Genomic DNA, 24,045 nt, shown 5'->3' with positions numbered 1-24,045 from the left:
AATAGTCAACCGCAAACTTCTACTTAGCAGAGTTCTCCCGAAGCTGTTCTTTCCTTCCTTTCCGTCGAAGTTGCGGTCAGAAAAATATGCTCGTGGCGATATCTCGAAGTTGCGTGACTATTCGTAGAAGTACACTCATATTTTTCCTGCACAAAGCGAGTGGAAGCGAGACCATCGATCGAGACTGCAAAGAATTATTGGTTGACGCAGTAGCGATCGGGAGTTTTAACGAACCGAGCATGAAGCAGTTTTTTTTATAAAATCCACTGAATTTTCGTCTTTAAATCACAAAATTGGCTTGTCCGGAAAGAGAAAAACGAATCGCATGGACTTTGGCCAAATCAATTGAATTTTCATTCCAAAAATTGGACAGGAAGCAAACCACGAACGTCATTCAAACGCTTGTTGAAAAAAAATTTTGGCAAAAGAGCGAAATCGTGGAAAGAGGAACAAAAATACTGAAAACCGTTTACGACCTTTTTCGAATTATTTTCGTTCAGGGCTCGAAGCCCGAAAAATTTCCTGCAGGCACAAAAATCGCGAATTCGCGAAGAAACGAAAACTTCAATTCGAAATATAAATAAAAGTATAAAAGTATGGAAATAGAGGGTGAAAAGTCCCCGGATTCGTGGCAAGCCCCAAAAAGTGTAGCGAGCAGTTCAGAAGGCAGAGGTACTGACTTCTGTGAGTGCTGGGGTTCATGAATCCACTTCCTAGCACCATTTGAAATCAGTACTGCTCCTTCATCGAATCACCTGGAAAGAGCTCGCAGTAGTGAGTTGAAAAACAACGAGGAGATACCAACGACAGAAGGAGCGACAACACAGGTTGAGTACAAATTGGGAATTTATTCACTATTTTTCTCTTTCGACCCTTCGATTGGCTCCAACCGGACCGAAAACTGCAAACACTACCGGGCAGCGGCCGCAGTCGTACGCAAGAAAGCAATATTTTACCAGAATTTTTTTTCCCATTTTCGGAGCGCTATTCTAAAGTATATTAATTGTTTGACGAGTAGAAAAGAATGTAGATTATTCATCCATTTTTCAAGGGTCCCTAAACCTTGAAAAAAAGTGTGAGAGGAAGTCTCATAGCGCGACTATCGAGGATTAAGGAGTTTCGGTACAGAAGTCAAAATATTAAGAAATTGATCAAATTTGGTGATAATGTTCTTTAACATCAAGTGCGAAAACTCAAATTTTTTCAAAATTTTCTTCTACTTAGTTATCGAGGAATTACGCATTAAAGCAGATTTCTCATGCCCGGAATGTATACCTATATATATGGAAACGCTATGCTTATACACGTAAACTTTAGTGATCAATTACTCGATAACTGTGTAGAAGAAAAATCTTTAAAAATTTGTGTCGTCAAATTTGGCACTAAAGAATATGTTCACCAAATTTTATAAAATTCTGAACTTTTTGAATTTTTTAATTTTTTTAGCATGGATTAGCATGGCAACATTGTATCGCCTGTACCGAAACTCCTTAAGGATATTTTGTACAGGCTTACAATGTAGCTACGCTAAACCATGCTAAATACATAAAAAATTTCAAAATGATCAGAATTTTATAAAATTTGGTGAACATATTCTTTAGTGCCAAATTTGACAATACAAATTTTTTAAGATTTTTCTTCTGTACGTTTATCGAGTAATTGATCACTAAAGTTCACGTGTATAAGCACAGCATTTCCATATTTATAGGTCCGAGCATTTATATTCCGAGCATAAGAAATCTGCTTTAATGCGTAATTACTCGATAACTAAGCAGAAGATAATTTTGAAAAAGATTGTGTTTTCGCACTTGATGTTGAAGAACATTATCACCAAATTTGATCAGTTTCTAATGATTTAGACTTTTGTACTATACATCGTTAACGAAAGGAATGTCGATATTCGAGTAAAATGACTGGTTGGATGAATGAACGAAAAGCATACTTCGTGAATAATAGTTCGTTTAATATCTAATATATATTTATAACATATGCTTATTGGATAGAGTTGCGTAACGTTGCGCAGAGTTGTTTATCACGAAGCTTGAATTATTATTTAAATATAATGATAAATTGATTCGACGTATTTATTGATATTTCATTCATTTGCGAGGAATTAGTCGTTTTACGTATATAATGTAATAAATAATCGAGTCTGTTATCCACCACGTTCGAATTATTCGAAAGGATGAAATTCAACGAGCGACAAACGAAAGGAAAAGTAAACTAGAGGAAGAAGAGAGACGAAGAAATCTTATCGATGGGATATCTTCTTGGACTTACGACTATTTACACGATCTCCGAACCATTTGGTAGCATTTTTAAACTTTAAAACCCTCCAGACACGTTAAAGAAACAGAATTATTCACTTCGATGAATTAATTAGCGAGTGTGATTGACGAAAAAAACAGGCAAATCAAAAATTAACAGGACCTTATGTCTCTTTTTCTAGTCTCATGAGCGAAGCATCGAATTTGTGATTTTTTTTGCTCCTCGTGTTGTAAGAACTCGGAGCGAATTTACGGTTGTCACGATGCTCCGAGGTCGACGCGGGTTATGTCGATTCCTTGCTACGTCCCGTCGCCTGCAGCCTCGTCCACGTCTCGCCCAGAGCTTTCGCGAAATGATCGTCCACTGCAACGAACAAATTCATGTGCCAATCAATCAATTCATTTTCGTTACTACGTCATATCGAGGTGATCCTCTCAAAAAATTCAATCGATCACTCGAACATGCAAAATAATTACTCTTCTGTAAAATCAACGTAGAAAAGCAAGTGAGTTTAAATATTCCATACGATTTTTCGATGCAAAGGAAAGCATTTCAATTTTCATACTTTTTTTCAAATGATTTCAATTTTAACATATGGAGGGATGGAAAATAACAATGAAGTCAAGTTCCCCAAATAATTATATCCATTTTTTGCATCAAAAGATTTTCTCATTCATCTACGAATGGCCGATAGAAATAAAAATTGCAGTCGGACCAATGATTTCAACTTAATTTTGAAAAGTTTATTTTTCCATTTGGAATATTTTCTCGACACCAAATTATTCGTTACGTTAAACAATTGTTTTGTTTTGCAGATTCGGACGAATCGGTGATGAAAATAGGCTCACCACTGAGGCCAGTTTCCTTGTCGGTGGTCGAGGATGCGTTGAAAACAGCTGCGTAGTCTTTAAGGCCGAGGGACCTTTTGAAGTGTTCGTCTATTGCAGGGTCACTGACGACTCCTGGGCTTCGAATACCAGTTCTCTGGCCGCCTATCGCCGCCGAAGGCGTAGCCGATGGCGTGGGCGTCACTGCTGTATCCTCGATCGTCGTGCCTGCACAACAAACAATTCATTCAAACTCTTTCATCCCGTTTTATTCCACCCCTTTTAATATTCATTTTTTCGCTGAATCCAAAATGACTTTGGAATAATATTCTTCTATTCCATTCTCAGAGGCTCGAAACAATATTTGGAAAACATTTTTTTTATCGATGAGTAAACAATTTCGAATTTCAAACTATTTCATTCACAGCTGACTGATTGCTTTCCAATCGTTCAGTGGGAACTTCCAGCTTTCTTATCACTTTCAGTATAATTAACTGATCAGACTTTTAAACTGTTTCGTCCATAGTTTCCTGATAGATTTTTAATCGTTTTGTGGAAATTTTCAGTTTCCTCATTACTATTTTCAGTATTTTTCGACCCATTTTGCTTCTTCAACTGTCCCATTAATCGTTTGCTGATGGATTTTCAGCGAGAGGAAATTTAGACACTAATTTTGAATTTTCAACCATTTTACTTGGCCAACCTCAGTCCTTTGTCAAGATTTTTTATTTTTTCCTCCAAAAAGCACAGCTGCGATTAAACTCATAAAATACTCTCGAAATATTAGCTTTTTCACACTAAAATTCATACGTTTCCCTAAAAATGTTTCCCTGAGCAAGACTCCCGAACGAAATAACAAACTTCCAAATTTCTTCCCATCCAAAAGTCATATAAAAAAGAGAATCGAAGAAAACTATTGCAACTTCAAGGCTTTTAGCATCGTCAATATTTCAATGATTCCCTCCAAAAAGCACAGCTGCGATTAAACTCATAAAATACTCTCGAAATATTAGCTTTTTCACACTAAAATTCATACGTTTCCCTAAAAATGATTCCCTGAGCAATACTCCCGAACGAAATAACAAACTTCCGAATTTCTTCCCATCCAAAAGTCATATAAAAAAGAGAATCGAAGAAAACTATTGCAACTTCAAGGCTTTTAGCATCGTCAATATTTCAATGATTCCCTTCACATTCGTTTTGATAATTAATATTTTAATCGTTACTGTGATTGTTATTAGGAGGATTTTGTAGGACATACCGGGTTGAGGTGCGGCTGGCACGATAACACTTGGCCTGTTGTGATGATGCACCCTCGCCGCTGACATATCCAGTGCCTCGCTCTGAATCGGGTCCCTCCTACGCTCCCTGCGCCACGCGCTGCTTGGTTTTCTATGAAGACTCGTTGACTTTGGTCGTTCTTCTGCAAAGGAAAACGAGCATATGTGTAGCCACGTATTCATCCTCGGTGTACAATAATATCGATAACTTCCGCCTGTTTAATCTCGGGCTTTGTATATTCGTTTTCATATTTATTATTGTTTCTCGATATTTATTTTCCTACAATCAATATAAATTGAGCGCGGAGTGCGGACAACGCGGAAGAGGACGCGTGAAAAGAAAAAGAGAAAGGGCCCGCGCTCGCTTCCGCGGTCATCTCTGCCCACTTCCTTTATGTGCTTTTATTAAACAGCTCGTTTATGAGTTACGATTAAGCATGCTGCGTTCTGTTGTCTGCAAAAAATCTGGAGGTTAAGAAAAACTAATTTTCTGTTTATTTTATCCTTTTTTCGTTTTCGCTTCGACGGTCGTGGCTCCTCGGAGTTTTGACGATTCAATATTCATGAATTTTTGTAAACGATTTCAGTAAGAGACTTTAGTAAAGATTTTTGTAAGTTTTTTTCTACGACCAATCGGCGAATTCGATGAAATTTTTCGTCGCCTTTTACACGAGTTTTGATAAATTTGGCAGTTTTCAAAATTGTGGAAAAGAGAGACTCAAAGTTTCATAACGCGGATACGAAACTTTTCGGTATACTCAAGCCGGCTAAATTTCCAGTGCTCCGCTTATCCAGTGCCATTCGATAACCATCTTAATTGAATCATCGATCGTTCTCATCGAAAATCAAACGATCGATGCTTACGAGATAAAACGACAACGCCACGTCAAAAATTAAGGAAACAGGATTTTGCCAAACGAATCGTGCTGGGTGTGTCCAGTCAAAACTGAATTTTATGGTTCAATCCAAATTTACCGGGACACGGATTCGCTAAAATTTTATCATAATGTTTTGATCGATCCTGAATCATTTATTTTTTTGAATTATTCATCCATCACGGTATTGGGGCTGAAACATCGAGTTTGGATGAAGTCGAAAAAGCGAATTCATCGACTTCTGGTCGAGACACTCGCAGACATTTTCCGACAAATTCAATTATATCATTCTAGTTAAATTTAGTGGTAAAATAGAACCTCGAGAAAATGGGAATGAAAAAACTGAGGAAAAATGAAAACTCAAAAAACATTGTGCGACGGAAAAGTTGTACGATTTTTGAGGAAGCTGCAGTTGAAAATCGGAGACGAAAAAATTGGGACGAAGCTGTTTCCTGAACCCGCAATCCATTTCGAGCGCAATATTTATTGAAATTCATTAAAATCCATAGTTCCGAAGTAAAAAATCAAATTTGAGAACAAATTCTTCGAGTCTGAGTGAAAAATATAAATTTCCCATCGAATTTTTGTTATTCCACGAAATTTCAAATCTCCCAATCTTCGAGGAGTGAAGCGCGAATAACTCATTTTATCGCCTCAATTGAACTCTCGTTTCTTCTCTGCCTTTTTTTTCTTTCGAGTTCTTCACATTTTGTTACATTTTTTTATAGAGTCGGTAAAAAAGCGATGAATGAATCAAAGTGATTTGGAAGGATCCGAGGAAAAATCAACCCCGAGTTTGCGTGCGAGCAGAGTGAGGCGACTCGGCGGGGTGTATCAAGGATGAGGCGAGCTCGGTTCCCAGGACGGGGCACACAGGAAGTGCCTAATAGCCGTGAGAGGATGCACGGTGTTGCGTTCGGTAAAACGAGGAGGAAAGAGAAGGAGGGAACGAGGGACCAACGTGGCTTGGAACAGGTTTTCGAAAGGGACGATATCTCGCTGGAAGCTGGAAAGATGAATGAAAGGAGAAGCGCGGAAGGAGAGGGAGGGGGGACGAAGGAGAGGCAACGTGCTCTCCTCGCTTTATATAGAAAATCGTGAATACAGAAATAATGTGGATGCTCGCGTGTGCGAGATTCCCTCGGTCTCAATTAACTTTTTGACTCCCCGGTAAAAGCCAGCACGTTCTTACTTTTCGTCCTGGTCAAGGGGGCGCGAGGAGAGTCGAGGGTCGTTGAAAAAATTGGCAGTTTATCGCGCTTTTTTTTGGAGGCTGAGACTTTTGTATTTTCGGTGGAAAGCGAGGAAGGAAAACTCGTTTTTATGGCTCCATGGCGGAGCTGTCGAGCCTCTTTTTCACGAAGGTGTCACTAAATTGTGGCGAAGGGAAAGTCACTTGAAAATTTCGTCGATAAGTCTCCTCCTGTCAAGAAATATTCCATCTTTTCGAAAACGGTGAAAAAAACCAGGCGAATGCGGCGGCAGAAGCGACCGAGCACGGAGCCGCTGGCTCGGGAGTCGAGATTTGAGTATTTTGGACGTACCTCTCGACTTGGAGATGGAGCGAATGTTTGCGAAGCCGATAGTGAGCCAGGGTTGCCAGAGGCATCGTCTTCTGGAAGAGACTTCCATGTGTGAGGTTCCCGCCCGTCATCAACGAGCGTCGAGGACCGATGGTTCGAGAGAGTTCGAAGGAGCGCAGCGTCCGTGTGGGTGGAGAGTGTCAGAAAATCGGAAAGCCGAGGTCCGGAGGCTCCTGCGAGTCGCGCCGTCCGCGAGGCTCTCGATACCGGTGGGAGTGAAACTCGAACTAGTTATTTCCGGTCCGAGAGGCGAGCCGAGCTCGGGAGAGTAGGAAAGCCCGAAAAATCGATCGGGACGCGAGTGCATTAACTTGGAAGCGGTTCTCGTGACTTTCCGAGTTGAAAGAAAGCCACAAAACGATTTGGGAGTGCTTTATATGCGGACACGTCCACGGGGAGGGGGCTCTCTACGAACACGTGTGAAGAGCGAGCGAAGCCGGGTATTTTCGCGTGCAATTTCGCCGTGGGACACCAAGAGAAATAACTCGAGGGTCGATCCTCTCTGAGAAAAGATTCGGTTATGGAATCACAACAAAAGCGGAATGAAAAGCCCGAGGAAAAAAGAAGACTGGTCAGCAAAACCCGTCGACCAGAGAGAAGCTACGTATTTATCTTTTTTCCATTCCACGGACACAAAACACTGAGCAACAGCACCGAAGAGGGGGGAGGAGGAGGAATAAAGCGCGTGTGGTTTCGTCAATGCGAGACTTCTTACGACTGTCTTAAACGTTCATTCATACATCTCGCGAAGCTCACTCCGCCGGCTCTCTCTCTCTCTCTTTTTCTCCTCTTCCGCTCTTCCTCTCCTTCTCCTCGCCCCTCTTCCGCGGCGGGAGAGCAATCGGCCAGATTCTCGATGCCGTAGACACGTACGAACATTCGATTCGACTCGAACGGGGCCCTTCGCGCTGCTCTTCGCGTACAGATCCATGTAAAACCTTCCCAAGTATGTATCAACCTGTGAGTAGGAGCGTGTACTCGTTCCATGGCAATCATCTCGCCTGTGGACCGAGCCCAGCATCCACCGGGGTGAACTGACTTTGCTTGGAGCAAAGTCATCCAACTCCCACACTATTTTTCATCGCGCGAAACAGTTGGATGGAGCATCCAGTTTTTTGGCGGTTCGAGGCTTTCCCTGCGTGGTCAGTACTCGGGTCGTTTCGCGGGGCAACAACGGCGGTGACGCAACGCTTGAAAAATCAACCTCGAACTACATTTTGCTCGAAATATTCCAACGAATGGTTCGATTTATTTAACACGAAAAAATGGCTCACTATCGAGTTGGAGAAATTCGATTTTGCGAGTGTTTTTTGGAACTGGAAAGGAATTGTTCGTCCACGAAGTTTTTATTCGACGAACAAAATGATTTCCTCGCTTCCTTAGATCGTCATGTTTGAACAGGGACTCTGACGCCTTCTTTCCACTCTCTTTTGCTCCTCAAAATGGACTGAATCGTTGAAAAATAATAATCGCTATTAATTCAGCGTTGTTGCGTTGCTAGAAAAGGCGTTAAGGAAGTTGAGGCAAATTTTGTAACTCTCGATATTTAATTGTAGATAAATCAATATTTTCAATTTACCGTTTACAAAAATTTGTCAACATGAAATATTTAATTTTAAAAAAATCAACATTTTGTTCATCTAGCTTGAACCATTAAGGAAGTTGAGGCATTAGAATGAAAATGATGTCACCGCTTTTAAACCGATTGCATCTTATAAAGTGAAGTGTAAAAAAAAATCAGTTAAATTTTCAGACAGTTTAGGAGCGTCGCTGCTGAGAAAAATCAATAACAATTTGGGCCAAATAACATGTAATCTTATGGAAGTCAAGACACATTCGGTGATATCTCCGTTAAAAATGATGCTAAAAATATGAAATTTTTTGGGCAACATGAGCAAGGCTTGCCGAATAATGTCAATTTTTTTCAGATTTATTAGATTTGCTGAGATTATATTAATAATAATCTGTTTTCCCTGCAGTTTTTTGAGGCTAGGATCGTCACTGTTCGTTTTTTCGACTGAGCTTTCACCAGTTTTTCGTCTTTTTATCCCCAACTTTTCTTTAAAGTGTATGCAACATTGCCAAACTGTAAACTGGCCTAACTTTTGAAAGGTACAGGTCATCACTTTTGGGTAAAAAAAATGACTGTACAGCCTCAACTTCCTTAAATCTGTGCTCGATCTTCGAGGAATTTCCGGCAGATCGTTCCCTCGGAAGAAAATTGGACGAGAACTCTTGCGATTCACCAGCATTTATTCCACAGCGGAGATCAGTGATCTCGTTGAAAAAATCAGGAGGAGCAAAAATGCAGAGAAATAAGAGGGCGAAGTGCGGCAAGGGGGGACTTGAGGAGAGGAAAAGCGATGGAATCGGCAGATGGACTCGCGTGTGCAATATCTATGATTGATGCAGTTTCCCCTCATTCTTCTATATACATACTCGGAACGTTGAAATAAGGCGGTAACATTATTACCTGGAAGTCATTAAGCCATTGATTTTCACAAGAGAATTAATGACTCCGGTGCATTTAAACTGTTTTTATTCTCGCTCCACCTCGATTTTTTCAACGATTTGATCACTGGCAATTCATTGTTTAGACGAATTGTATAATGACGAAGAAAGAGTTGCGCTCGATTCGCGTTCTGCTGCGGTGATTCGGCCCAATTGAACGTCCATTCGTTCTCCTTAAATTCGTCTGGAAAACTGGATAAACGTGCTTTTTCCGCGTGCTTTGCGGAAGTGGGAATATAAATCACAACTTTTTGAAAACTCTTTTCAACGGGTCCTGAGATCGCAATGAACCTGGGGAATTTTCGTTCTCATCAAGAGACGCGGTAGCGGCTCGACGCCAAGTATTAAAAAAAAAACGAGAGTGTAAAAGAAAAATAAGCGCGAGCCCTGCCGCACTCTTATATACGCGAATATGTCGATTTATGATTTTACTATACCGAAAAGTGCCTTAAAAACTATTCCTCATTTATCGTTTTGAATTTTCACTAATTCACATCATTCGTGTCTTGTGCTTAAATTTTAATAAAATAAACGTCAAAAGTACACAAACGTGACAATAACTTGTAAAATATAAAAATAAGGCGAAAGCGCACGATCAAAATCTAGATTGTTTAAAGAGACGAAAAAAGGACGATTCAAAAAATTGAGTTATCAAATTTACATTGCATTTGAATGAATAAATATTGACCTTTCTCGTTCACTTTTAACCAAGTAAACATGAATTTTCATATTTTTTCTCACACGCTGTAAAAAGTGTCTTAGAGCACAAGAAATCTGGGTTTTTCGTGAGGAAAAAAGTGACCCGACGAAAAGTGAGGTGTCAGAAAGGCAATTCTTCATAATGGATTGGCCAATGAAACGGAAATTAGTTGGAATGATAAATGAACGTGAATACGGAGAAAAATGTTGATGAAAGTATGGGACGAGATGGAGGAAGGGAGCCGACAAAACTGTATGTTAAAATAGATGTATTGATGAAAATAATTCGAAGCGTTGGCTACCGAGAAAACTATTGTCTCCGGGGCGTACCGGGAGAACAAACATTGAAGCAAGTCGCGACGAGTACACTTCGCTTCGAGGAAGAGAATCGGTGTAAGAATAAATAGAAATGAAACAATAAATAATCGAGAGGAATTACTTCGAAAAGTGGACAATAACCGATCGAGTTGCGAGAATAAAATGGGGGGGCTGAAATGAAATTCTAAATGTTTTAAAAGAGCGAGAAACTCCTCGGAATAGCTTCGTTCAACGATTTCGCAAACTAAAAAATTCGAGGAGATCCTTGTTCATAAAGGGCGAAAAAAGCGACTACGAGGCTTCGTCAAACCCGTTCGGAGCGGCGGGCTTGGCTCAAACGGCGAGTTACCGACGCCGACAGAAAGAGCACGCGGCTCTGGCTAAATAAAAATCGGGATCGTTTGTATAATTGCAATCACGTGTGATCACACGGAGTGTGCAGATAAATATTTGTCGAAGAAAACGAAGAAAAGGGAACGAGCCCGAGAAAGGGAGAATTAAACGAACGAACAGAAGAAGGAAAAAAACACGTGTGACCATACAAACGAACAGTGAGAACTTGACAGGCAGATTTTCACGTTAAAGCCAGCTGTGCCTTAGTGTAAATGACCCTGAATGTGTTCGTGGGGGACATTGAATTCATTCCTTTCTCGATAGTCATTGCCAACACCTACTCACCCCATGATATTCACCGTTTCTATACACGTGTACGTTTGCAGCCATACAAATAGGAATTCTAAGGCTCTCGAGGAAACCGATCTCTACGGGGTGTCCGAAAAGTCACTCGAGGTGTCGACGGACTCGAGGAGCTCTCGAAATTCTGGAGAGAAAAGTCCTCGGGAGTTTTTCGCTCAGAGGCACGCTTCGTGAGAAATCGATCGATCGATTATGCGACCGGAAGTGGGCTCGGGACGGGCAAGACTCTTGGGAGTTTGTGGATTTTCTGATAAAATCGACAGACTGCGCTCTAGAATGGCGAGGCGGAAAATACGAAGACGCGTCCCTGTGTGCATGACCTGACTCGGAGGCTCTTCAATCGGCAAAAAAACTTCGATTTACAGGGTGTCCGAAAAGTCGTGCGAGATTATCGAAACGACGCTGAAGTTTGGGAGGTCGGAGTCCAACGAAATGGAGGAAAAAACATTTGTGATTGAACGATTATTCGTCTCGCGAAGCATTGGGGCAGGTTGAAAAACTGCAAATTGTTTATTCGCGGGGAAACGAAATTGGAGAATTACGGAAATCGTTGAAGGCTTTTTTCAAATTATTTCGTTGGACTCCAACGCTGCAAACTTGAGCGTCGTGTGATCGAAGGGATCGATAGATTCTGAAGTTCTGAAAAGTCCTGTCTGTATTTTTTCATTATTATTGTTTGCTTCGCGAAGACAGCTTTTGTAAATTAAGACAACTGCTGTACTGCGTGCTAGTCAAATGAGTGCTAAATTTTCAATACGCTTTTAAACCAAATTTAACATACCGGTTAAACGCATTGTTAGTGGATTTGTATTACAGCATATCTTATTAACATGTAAAAATATGAAAAACGATATAGTTTTACCAAACGATCAACTGATAAATGCAAACTTGGACGATGACGCATTTTCACTGGTATTTTTCAAAGAATTATCTGCGTTTTCCGACTCATTTTATTGCAACAAGTCTCATTTTATTCCTCAACTGATTTTCCACGAATTCGCCATGTACTTTTTTTTTAACTTAATCTTTTCAATGTTGCAGCTAATTGTTCATTAAGCGAAGAAACTTTTCATTTATAATTTTCTGAAGGAATGAATTTAAAGAAAAATCTACGTGGTGAATTCGTAGAGGATCAGCTATGGTACAAAATGAGACTTGGTGCAATAAAATCGGTTAATAAATAGAGATAATTCTTTGAAAAATACCTGGGTTATCATGGAAATTTGCATTTATCGGTTGACAGTTTTGCAAAACTATCATTTTTAATATTTTTTCACGTTAATAAAATATGCTTGAATGCATATCAACAGTAAATTTAATCGATACGATAAACTTGGTCTAAAAGCGTTTTGAAAATTTAGCACTCATTTGACTAGCATGCAGTACAGGAGTTACCTTAACACCACTTAAGGTATTACTGGATGGGATAGCCCAGCCGATAAATTGTACCTGATCGGAATTTCCGTACTTCGTGATGCAATAAAAATCTGAAAAAATTCAGCAACATTTGGAAAGTTATGCACTACAATTATCAATAATAGTATTGCCCAAAAGTTATTAATAAATTGTTTAAATAACTAATTTTTTAACAATTTTACAGTAAACCGTTGTTTTTTTTCTTACGAATCGAATGTGCGCGTTTTTCTGAATGCTCATGATTTTTTTCAAAATTTTCGTGGATTTTTGAAATTCCCTTTTTTAAATTTTTTAAGTGGCTCTATGTGTATATTTTTGATCCGATAACCTTGAGACTTTTCAAAACTGATGGTAAATACGTCTTCTAAAACATATCCTAAATTCAAATTTTTAAAAATTTTTTTCAAAATTTTTTCAAGAAATTTCAAAAATCCACGAAAATTCTGAAAAAATTCATGAGCATTCGGAAAAATGCACACATTTGATTCGTAAATAAAACAATAGATCACCGCAAAATTATTGAATAATTAATTGTTTAAACAATTTGTTATTAACTTTTGGGCAATATTATTATTGATAATTTTTTTTAATAGCTTTACAAATGTTGTTGAATTTTTTCAGTTTTTTATTGCATCACGAAGTACGGAAATTCCAATCAAATATAATTTTTGGTCGAGAACAAGGTGTAACTTTTATTTTTCTCAAAAAATCAAGGATGTCCGAGTAAAGCGTGTAACCATTTTGCAGCTATCTCTCTCGCACTCACGCAAGCACCACGCAAGTGATGGATCACCTTAACTGGTAAGCGAGTGAATCCATGCCCGTGCCAAAGCTGGTACGATCGAGTACGCAACGAAAACCGTCATAACTGTTCTTGATATTTCTGATTTTCAATGCTCAACGCTTCAGTCAAATCGAAATGCCAAAAAGTAAATCAAAATGCAGAAAATAAAATCAAAACGCAAAAAAGAACGCATCAAAATGCAAAGAAGAAAATCAAAATGCAAAAAAGTGATTCAAATTGCAAAAAAGAAAATCAATATTCAAAAGAAAAACAAAAAAAAAACATTGAAAAAAGGGAGTGCAAAATCCTATCGCAGCCTCCACGTGGCACACTCTGGGGTCGTGACTTACAGTCACCAGCTAATAGCGGGGGAATTTTGTTGAAAATATATCATCAAAATTAAATAATCATTTACATGTCAGTCCGCCTTCTTGGATCCACCATTCCGAATTTTCAAAATTAGACTTTAGATTCGGATTCAGCGGCCCAGAAAACCTTCGGATACCAAGTTTCATCGAAATTCATCTACCAAATTTGCAAAAAACGCATATTATGCGTCCTTACCAGTTAACTGGTTAAATTGAATGAAATAATAATGACAAGGTTTTGGGAAATGGCCTCTAAAATGCATAAAAACCCCAATTTATTTAAACCAGTTGAAATGTAAGAAGAAACGAACAAATTTAAAAGTACAAGTGTGAATAATAATGTGTTGGATATTCGACGTAGATTAGGAGGGAATTTTTATCGACTCCTTTAGTGATTATGAGGAGGAGATGGGGTTCTCGAATCCTTTCGACTTTTCAAGTCGCTTTTATCGAGGGTCGCACCTCGGACCGGCTGGTCAGACCGATCACTGCCGTCTTTGAATAAAATTTCAGTTGAAAATGTTTTTATCCAAGTTATCTGGGTTATGTAAACCCCGATTGCTTTGTTTGTCCGGGAACCCCCCAAAATGCATCGTTTTTGGGTGAAATTTATGTGAAACATAAAAGAATGCGAGAATTAAAGGACCTCCAATTTTGCACACATGTTCTTTGGAGTTCAAACTACGGAATAGTACTTTTGTTCTATCCTATCAACATTTTTTATTTGTTTTTGAGTACAGAAAGATGGGGCCTGTGGAGTCATATCCTGTGCGTAGATTTTAAATACTCAAAGTTTGAAAATTACTTAATAAAAAATGGCTGCAAGAAATGGATTAAAAATTGGAGAGAGACTCTAGAAAATATATCCGAAATTGTATTCTAAGAATTTTATTCGGCTATCGCCATTTCTCTCGAGCTCATGTTCCTCCTTAAGAGGATGGATCAGTCGGCATATCGCAACCGTGAGTGCGAGAGAGATAGCTGCAAATTTCGAAATCAAAATTCTTTGACACAGTTTGACCGATTAAAAAAAGGCTCTGTCAGTCGATTTTTGCCATCGTTCTGCGTAGGCTGACAGAGCCTTTTTTTAATCGGTCAAACCGTGTCGGAGAATTTCAATTTCAAAAATTCCAAGTGAGGTTAGTCGACTGATCCATACTCTTAATAAGAACCTTCCAACTTTTTCTTACCTTAAGATGATGGATCAGTCGGTAATCACACCTCGAATTTATGAAATTGAAACTCTTTGACATCGTTCGTCCGATTAAAATAATAAAAATGTCATCGTACGTAGCACGATGGCAAAAATCGACTGACAGAGCCTTTTTTTAATCGGTCAAACTGTGTCAAAGAATTTTGATTTCGAAATTTGCAGCTATCTCTCTCGCACTCACGGTTGTGATTACCGACTGATCCATCATCTTAAAAACGTTGCGTGTGCAATGAATGACATCTCGAAGCGAACTGACTCTTATATATTTTTTTTCTCGTTCCTAAAACAAGAGCTTCTATTGTTTTTTTTTTTTTTTTAATATATATATAAAAAATATTATCTTATTTTTGACAGTGTGTATTTTTGCAACCCCTTCTACGGGACAATTATATTTTGATCAATTTTTGTAACAATCTAAAATCGTCGTTGACTCTGGCAGAAATTGATGGAGAAAAAATGTGAAAAATAAACGGAATTATCAAGAAAATTCGCGATTTTCAGCGCCTCGATTTTTCGTGCTGAAAAACTTTGGGCGATCCTGAAGGGAAAGCCCCATGTACGATGTCAGTATAAATGCATAATGCAGAGTGCACGAGCGAAAGAGACAACGCTAGTTCCCGTGACTCGAACTACCACGAGGAAGTCATTCAAATATTCCGAGCTCGAAGAGGCGAGTCATGTAAATACAACGTCACAACAGCTGTTTAGTTACACTCGAATATACATGTGTGTAACGTTGTCAATGAGCAGAGAAAAATCCGACACGAGATGCCAGAGTTGTACGAGTAAAAAAGCTCGAGCATGCTGCGCAGTCGGATATATGAATAACGCTCTGAAAAATGACATCCTTGAAAATGAGACTATCCAAGTACCACGTGTTTTTACCGACTGAATTATGTGGACGTTAAATGTGTACGGAAGTTGAAAAATTCATGTGTAAACGTCATTTATTTTAGTTCTGATAACAGGCAAATAATTGCATTACACAAAATGTTAAGATCATTCGTTACTTGTGATTGAAAAAAGCAACTGAACTTTCTTGCTCATCTGATGATCAAAGAAACGATTAAAATTTATTCTCGCAATTATTAAAATTATTTTTTTATTGTTGAGATTGATCAATTTTTTATACAATGATAGCGGTTTGAATACTTTCGTGGTAAAATTGTCAAGCAAAATGTAACAACAGCCATTTTCTATTTATGTGCGTGTCCATGTTTTAAACCAGCTGGCACAGGGTTGTCAAGCTTCCACCGTTTGTCGTTATTACTCGTTAGCCTCAAATAAGTGTTTTTCTTTTTCCATTCCCAAGTGATTTTCACCGGTAACAAGGCTTCCTCGAGACATCATTGGTTTATAAAAAGCACAGGGAGTGTGCCTGTCACAAGAGGCTGTGTATAACCTTTAAGGAGTTTCGGTACAGGCGATACAATGTTGCCATGCTAAACCATGCTAAAAACATAAAAAATTTCAAAAAGTTTAGAATTTTATAAAATTTGGTGAACATATTCTTTAGTGCCGAATTTGACAATACAATTTTTTTAAGATTTTTCCTCTACACAGTTATCGAGTAATTGATCACTAAAGTTTACGTGTATAAGCATAGCGTTTCCATATATATAGATATACATTCCGGGCATAAGAAATCTGCTTTAATGCGTAATTACTCGATAACTAAGTAGAAGAAAATGTTGAAAAAATTTGTGTTTTCGCACTTGATGTTGAAGAACATTATCACCAAATTTGATCAATTTTTTAATATTTTGACTTTTGTACCGAAACTCCTTAAAAAAAATTTCGTTAATTGTTCGCTCGACAAAGTAGATCCTGTAACAATTCGGGGAACAGATGCAAGCTGTATATTTCAAGCATATTTCCATATTTAAACTCTCAAAGTTGGAATTTTCGATTTCCGTTAGATTCTCGTGATCTTAACGTGTGCACGGAATCTTCCATTTTATGTGGAATAAGTTTCACTGATCGGTGGTCGTTCCACCCGCTGTCACTTTATTTCCATTCGCGACATAACCTCTCCCGATGGAATTTCACGTCCTCGGACCTCTCGACAGCTTGGCGAAGACTTGGATAAAATGTTTCGAATTCGAATGTTTCGATAACTGCCTGAGCCGCACTATCGAATCGGTCCAAGTTTTTGTCCATTTTAAAAAATATTCAATGTGCGAGAAGTGATGGAAAAAGAAATACATTCCCAAGTACGCTCAGAAATAAACTGGGCCCAATAATTAATTTCCGATTGCGCTTGACTGGCGACGGAAAAGGAAGAAATCTTTTGCCTCTGACAGCTGGCGCCATCGCGCGACAGCGAGGCGAAACGCGTCAGGTATTCAGAACAGAGAGATAAAGACATTCGCCGAGACTTTCGCAATATATTCGTATAAATCGATAATAAATAATTATGTTCCCAAATCCTTCTTATCGCAAACGAAATAAACCAATTGAAGCACGAGACCGTTTATTTCAGCACGGAATAGAGTTTTAAATTTCATTATCAGTGGAAGAAAATCAAATTGCTTTTTTTTTCACCGAGGAACTCATAACCCTTAAAATTCGAACTTTTCAAAACGCTTTGCAAAATAATTGAAAACTCTTTTCGTCATTTATCCTGAAGAATTGAAATTCTGTTTGAAAAAATATCGATCTGTAATGAAGAAAGGCGACCACGATTTTCCGCAGTCACTTCGCGTTTCTTGAAATCCAAAATGTTCGAATTTTCGGAGATTATCGGACTCGAGCGGAGAGGAATTCGACCAAATATTGTCGGCCGAGCACACAAGAAAATCTCGCGAAGCATCCTTCGATACTTGTACGAAAATATAGGTTTATAAGCGCGATGCTCTCTTCGAATTGGGCACGAGTACAAACCTGCGGAATGTCTAACGTGTTCGAAGCTCTCTATTTCTGTTTGACCAACGTGGGAATTGGGATCGAACGAGCCTTTTGCTGCTTTTGGCCCTCATTCCTTCGCGTTAGCTTATTCCCGACAGTATTTTTAAATTTAATGAAATAATAATCCACAATTACTACGATCACTTCGAAAGTGACGTTGAAAATCAGAATCGCTTTTAACGTTCGAACAAGAATGTGCAAAAACATAACCTAAAATACGACAAAAAATGACATTTCAGCGTGATTTCTCTACGAAGAGAACTGACAAAAAAATTGATGAACTTCCAAGAGTTTTTCCGCGGGTCGCAGAATGAGGATTTTCACCGTTGTGCCAAAAATGAAAATGGCGCTAATTATGGAGAAGCGCGACACGCCATAAATCGTGTGAATAACACGTATGACCGTAAATACGTCAACGCGATCGTAAATCCTCTTTCAGTTTATATGTGCGCGCGCACGAGTCGTGCGAGTATATAAAGCCTCTCGCAATCGTTTAACGACGAGGTGAAAATTGTTAACGAGCTTTGAAAACACGTCCAAACGACAAGATTCCTTCGGGGGCATAACTATTTCGTCAATTTTCAATACTCAATTTATGCTCGTGCGTGTTTATGATGCGTACGAAGTGACGTCGCCCCGCTGGTAAAATAAGGCGAGACACGCGAGAACTTTCAAAATTCCTTTTATTTACGAACGATATTTTCAACCTCGGATCCCGAGGTAGACTCGAACAATCTTTCAAAAGCATGCGTCCTTCATTTTTTATATTCCCACAATATTTATTGAGACGTGGAAATTCTAGCGAGTTTTTCAATCGACACATTTTTTTTCGATTAAATAGAAATAAACTTCGGTTGATTTATCGAGGCGTAGTGCGTGTCAGGGAATCGAGGCAAAGGAGCTTGAGGAGGAGCGATAAACACACATTCCAAACCGTTTTGTTCCACCCCCCCCCTCCCCCTTCCCCTTCCCTCTCGCTCGGCAATGTTTTGGTTTATCTAATCGTCGCGAGCATCACCGATCGCTTCGATGTCGACGAGTGTTTTCATACATGCCCGAAAACGCCTCAATTCAGCTGAAAATATTTTTGGATAGCAAAAGTTGAAAACATCGAGAAAATCCCGACCGAGAATTCGTGTTGATCAATCTCTGAGGAGACGAAAAAATGGCTTTTTTATTGCTCGCGTTGCTGCTCGACAGCAAATATTTGAGGCTCGAAGAAAATGCGAGGCGCGAGGGCCGGCGGGGGGCGGGGGGGGGGGGGGGAGGAAGAATGTGTTCTCACTGCGATCTTCGTGTGTATAAAAGTACATATATAGTTATATTATTAATGCGTGAACGTACAAAGTGAAAAGACACAATAGAAGGAACCGTCGGAATTCTTGAGGAGGTTTTGACCCCGCGACGAAGAGGGAGAAAAAGAAATAGAAAAAGGAAGAAGCGAGAGAGGCGAGAGAAAAAATTTCTCAGCACAACTTGAAATTCCAGCATGCTCGAATCGTAATGCTCTCGATTCCCTTTCCACAGAGTACGCGAGGACACGTGCCGCGGACGAAATTCGAGTCACTAAATCGCGTTGAACGAAGTGGAGGGGCACAGCGCAGCTCGACCTCTGTTCCCTTTTTTTTTTTTTTTTCAGTTTTTTTACATGTGCGCGTTACGAGCAGCGAACAAAGTCTCGGAGGCGATCGGCCACGCTGATTTCCGTGAACGTTCGCGCTCCGGACTCGAGATAATGCACACTAAATACCTACGCTTCGGTGAAACTGGAGCAGAGCGAGAACATTTTCTCTCGTCTCGAGAAACTTCGATACCGACGTTTACCGGAATAATAATTGCATCGGAAACCACCTCGCTTCGCACATCGCGACCGGAACGATGCCACGGCTTTGATGAACTCAATCCTGCGACGGGGCTTTCGGACTTATGAACACGAGCGGAATATTGAGAGGAAAACACTTTTGAAAGCGATTTCCTTATTTTTTTTTGGGGTTTGAACGTAATTTATTAAATTCTCGAGCATCGTTCCGGGGTTCTCGTTGTTTTTGGTTTTGTTCGAAGTTCGAAGTATCGATGGAACGGGCAGAGTGAAAATTCCGCGGTAAATAACAAACATGAACGTTGAACTGACCTTGAACCATGGTGGCAGCTCTAGAGAGAACTTCCAAAGCGCTTTCGACCGCTGACATCCTCGTCGGCTCCGAGGTCCTTCCTCGCTGGTTGGAGGGCGTAAGTGAAGCTTTCCGAGTTTTACCGACCGTCGGTAAATGTCGCGAGGAGTGAAATTTTCCAAAACTCGTAATCTCGTTGCTGCCCCGATATTGTTGTCAAAAGGAAAAATATTGTTTCGATGGTTCCAAGTTCGGAGCGGGTTCTCCGAGATTCTCTGTGGAGCGAACAAAACGCGTGAGAAGCAGCGATCAATATGAGCAGCGAAGTGTCCGAATTGCTCGGAAACGGGGAGCACGGCAAATATTGAGAGTACAAAAACCTCGAAAAAAAGAGCATCCGAGAGAGATGTTGGACTCTCTTCTCGGACGTAGCGCAAATAAAGTAAAACGGGGATTAAAAAACGTGACATTGTCTGTGGAATGCGGACCCCTCACCAGAGCACTGCCAGCCTTCTTTCCACCCCCCCCCCCCCCCTGCCCCTTCTTCGCGCCATCCTGCGGACGCCTCGAGAAACCCACGAACGCTAACGCCCCCACTCTTCCACTGTTTGCACCAACTTGGATGTTTCGTTTCTCCCTTTCGCCCACCCCCCACTCGCTCTCTCGCTCTCGCTTCCTTCGCCACGATCTCGACGTCGCAATTTCATCACAACAATATAAACAACTCGATCCTGCCACTTGGAATATCTTCTCGCACGAAAGGGAACGAGAGAGAGACGGACGCACCCGCTTTTTTGCTCGTCTACGTTCCGAAATTTGTACTATGATCTCTCTCCGTGTCCTCGCCCCTCTCGGCTCAACAATACACGCGCACCTACGACTCGAACGCACTTTTTTTTCTCTCGATGATTCGCGGCTGGCCACGTTTTAAACGAAGAAATGACAAGGCGCAAATCCCACTGTTCACGAGGTCAGCATGTCCCGATCGTATGAAAGACGCTTCTTTGTTTTTCTTTATGCTTTTTATCGGTGTCCTCGACGTCCGAGAGAACTGGTGTACAGACTTGTTTCTAAGGCGCTCGGAATGCATTTTGAAAATGAGATTTCCGACACCTGGCGTCGGAAGTGGGAACTTGTAGGAACACTGGAGATCCGAGCGTTTCGACAATGTCGTTTGAAATTGACAGTTAATTTACGACGAATATTTCGAGTTTAACACAAATCGACTGATCGAAAGTCGGCGTTTCGGTGAATTTTGAATAAACGTTAATTTAAGGATCACCGCAAATATTATTGACGGTGTCCTACGGATTAACGATCAAAATCGAATTAAGAGAACCGAGATAAAATTAAGAAAAAGAAGAATAAAAAATTGAAAAAGAAAAAAATGAACACACAACGGTGTCGCGGTGTCGCCCTCGAGGCGTTAACGGCGGCGGATATCCGGCGCGGAAGAGCCAAATTTTCTGCGTGTTCTGTCACGCGTCAAGCGCGTTCGAGAATTCTGGAACGAATTCTCACCTCCGACACAATGAAATAACTATGCATGCAAAGATCGTTGCGATCTTTGGGGCCGTAAAAAAAGGGGGGAAAGAAAAATACAAGCTCGGAAGGATGATGCGAGTGTGCAGATAGGGAAAACGGTCCGCGGCGCGAACGAGGGGAAAAAAACAAGGACCATCGAGTTTGTCGAACTGTGTTTGAGCGCGATAAGAGCGAGGATCCAGCGAACGAGAAAGAAACGCCAAGTTCGACCGTATATATTCCTCGAATTCTTCGTGCATATGCGCGCGGTGGAGAGAAATAAACTTGATTCGTAACGCAGTTTGTCTAAGCATTGATATGGCGAGCAAAAAATGTGAAAGTACTAAAAAATGGTTAAAAATCGAAGGAGAGAAAAAAGACAGGGACGAATAAAGTCGAAATAATTTTTTTTAAAAATGAGAAATAAATTACGACCGAGAATCGAAATTCCAAAATTTCATTAAACCCAGGAAAAAATTATCGCGGGGTGCGATCGAATTCGTCGAAACAATTTCGAAGCATAGAAAAAACGACGTGAAAAATTGAAGTAACCCGAAAATTGATCCGAATCTACGCGCGAAAGAATTTTGCTTCTGAAATTCCAGCGTAGTTCACGTACGAGGCATCGGCGATCACAACTTTTTTCAACGTGAGAATTCGAAGGAAATTATAAACAATGAAGAAATACGGTTCGCTACTCGATTGATAAAATTAGTACGGAAGAGTCGAAGGAGTGAAGAAATAGTGCAGAAAAAAAGATATTCAAAAAATGCACAAATACACGTGTAATATCGTTCGAAACGAAATGTTGAGGAATTTCTTGGCGCAGTAGTGGAGAGTTTCTCGCGAGCGCGCTCGTGCGAGAGGTTGTAAAACGTCGACGTCGCACTTAAAACCTCCAAATACTATACGTGGGGGGGAGGAGGGAGGAGGAAGAGAGAGGCGGCGAGGGAGGAGGGAGGAAATGCACGTGCTTTCTCTGTCCACCCCCTCGGCCGGGACGATCGACCGGAAATGTCACAAATTCGATGACGTACATCTTCCGATGCAATGCACGGAGACTTTTTCTTCAATTTGTTATTTTTTCATTTTCTTTATCGAAGACGAAAGAGAGTGAATAAAGAGAGGGCAAAACGGAAGTGTCGAGATGGCGTTACACTTTCGTATTATCGTGTGTACAAAAAAGATACAAAAGCGAGCGCGAGCGGGAGGGAGAGAGTGTTGAGGAATTTGTGAGGGAGCGAGTGAGCACAGAAATTCCGTAGAAGCATTTGAAATCTTTCGGAACACGTCGATTGGAAAAAACAAACAAACAAACACGTGAACGAATCGAGGATCGTTGAGAAGTTCGAAAAAGTGGCTCCTTTATGTGAAATCATTCGAAAATAAATCGATTTATATTTGCAGAAAACGAAGACGCAGCGAGGGGAAAATATTTTGAAAATATAATTCACGGGGAATATGTCAGATTTGAGGGAGACGAGGATTTGAGGATTTTTCTTTTTTCGAGGAGGACACACGTTCAGTGACAAGGTCTTCGCGTAAAAATCGATATAGGAATGCGGCGTAGCGTTAAGAGAATAAGTACGCGACATCGTCGAGTTTTACGAGTGTAAATCGTTGTCAATTTAGCGAAAAAAACGTGTGATTAACACAAAGAAAACGAAAAACTTACCGCGAGTTTGTTTTCCTGTTGTTTTAGTTTTTACAACGAAAATCCAAAACACTGTCACGTCATTTATTTACAAATATATGTTTGAGCGTATTATCTCGTAAACCGCGAATTATTTCTCGTCGCACTAGTGTCTCTTTTTATTTCTGTATTTATCTTTCTCTCTGGTGGCGGTGTTGTTTCCATTAAAAAGGACGAAAATCTAATGGTATGCGGGCGGACACACGAAGCCAGAGAGTCGCACGGGGCACGTCGTCTCTGACATGAGAGAGAGGTAGAGGCGCGCACAAACACGCGCGAGCGCGCGACGGTTCTCCACACCCCCCACCATCACAATTTTAACATCATTGCTGTACGCTGTACAGTGGAATGCGCGGTATTCGGCCAGCTAGGCGCGCTCTGCAGGCAAAACTCCCAACCGCCTCTATAAGCCGGACCGCTTGTACATATAAATATACATCTTTTTACTCGCGAGTATCGGCATATAGATATACCTTGATCCATTTTGCCATATTCGTAAGTGAAAAAACATACTCCATGAATATTCTTTCGTATTTTTACTTTTCCGTACATCTAAACTTATCTCGGTATACATTTTGAAATACGAATATCGGTATATAGTGTACGAAATATCTATTTTGTCTCGTGAGCAATATAATATGAACGTCGAGGAGTTACACGGACCGGACAAATAATAAACAAGTTCATTACTTTTTATTTCGACTGCATCACAGCATTTAGCTAAACCGACCACGCCATCTAATCAGTCATATTTGCACGAGACTCGTAGCCTCCCGAACTGCTTTTTGGCTGCTATTTCAACGTATGTGAGAAGAAGCACATTTTCCTATAGGTAGGGATTCCGTTGCGACAAGGCTACTTTTGTATCGTTTGTTTTGAACCTGACTATACATGTGTATATTTTGATATCCTTACGCGTATTTATATATACACATGTACAAAAATACGATACGATCGCTGAGTAAAACCATG

The 24,045-nt window shown here is 40.2% G+C and overlaps 1 protein-coding gene and 2 long non-coding RNA genes across 5 annotated transcripts; 1 reads left to right on the top strand and 2 right to left on the bottom strand.

Annotated features, from left to right (window-relative positions):
* Positions 1 to 1,942: 1,942 nt before the first annotated feature.
* On the bottom strand, positions 1,943 to 23,295 carry LOC122416537 (transcription cofactor vestigial-like protein 4). Of its 2 annotated transcripts, XM_043429597.1 has the most exons (5): positions 23,056 to 23,295; positions 19,877 to 20,131; positions 4,357 to 4,518; positions 3,117 to 3,323; positions 1,943 to 2,631 (listed from the first exon to the last, which is right to left on the bottom strand). In XM_043429597.1, the coding sequence occupies exons 2-5, from the start codon at positions 19,932 to 19,934 to the stop codon at positions 2,552 to 2,554; spliced, it is 507 nt and encodes a 168-aa protein (XP_043285532.1). In that variant the 5' UTR covers positions 19,935 to 20,131; positions 23,056 to 23,295; the 3' UTR covers positions 1,943 to 2,551. The 2 variants fall into 2 exon arrangements, with proteins under 2 accessions (XP_043285532.1, XP_043285523.1); XM_043429588.1 differs by lacking the exons at positions 19,877 to 20,131; positions 23,056 to 23,295 and adding an exon at positions 6,795 to 6,931.
* Positions 2,586 to 4,995, top strand: LOC122416563 (uncharacterized). The gene is made up of 2 exons (XR_006262131.1): positions 2,586 to 2,693; positions 3,084 to 4,995. It is a non-coding gene; the product is annotated as an uncharacterized lncRNA (long non-coding RNA).
* LOC122416555 (uncharacterized) lies at positions 15,924 to 17,047 on the bottom strand. 2 transcript variants are annotated; one of them, XR_006262130.1, is made up of 2 exons: positions 16,554 to 17,047; positions 15,924 to 16,290 (listed from the first exon to the last, which is right to left on the bottom strand). It is a non-coding gene; the product is annotated as an uncharacterized lncRNA (long non-coding RNA). The 2 variants fall into 2 exon arrangements; XR_006262129.1 differs by having other exon boundaries at positions 16,615 to 17,047.
* Positions 23,296 to 24,045: the final 750 nt, after the last annotated feature.

The sequence above is a fragment of the Venturia canescens genome, chromosome 1 (genome assembly GCF_019457755.1).
Source record: "Venturia canescens isolate UGA chromosome 1, ASM1945775v1, whole genome shotgun sequence".
In the NCBI taxonomy this organism is placed as follows: Eukaryota; Metazoa; Arthropoda; class Insecta; order Hymenoptera; family Ichneumonidae; genus Venturia; species Venturia canescens.
This window is presented reverse-complemented; position numbering and strand designations above follow the sequence as displayed.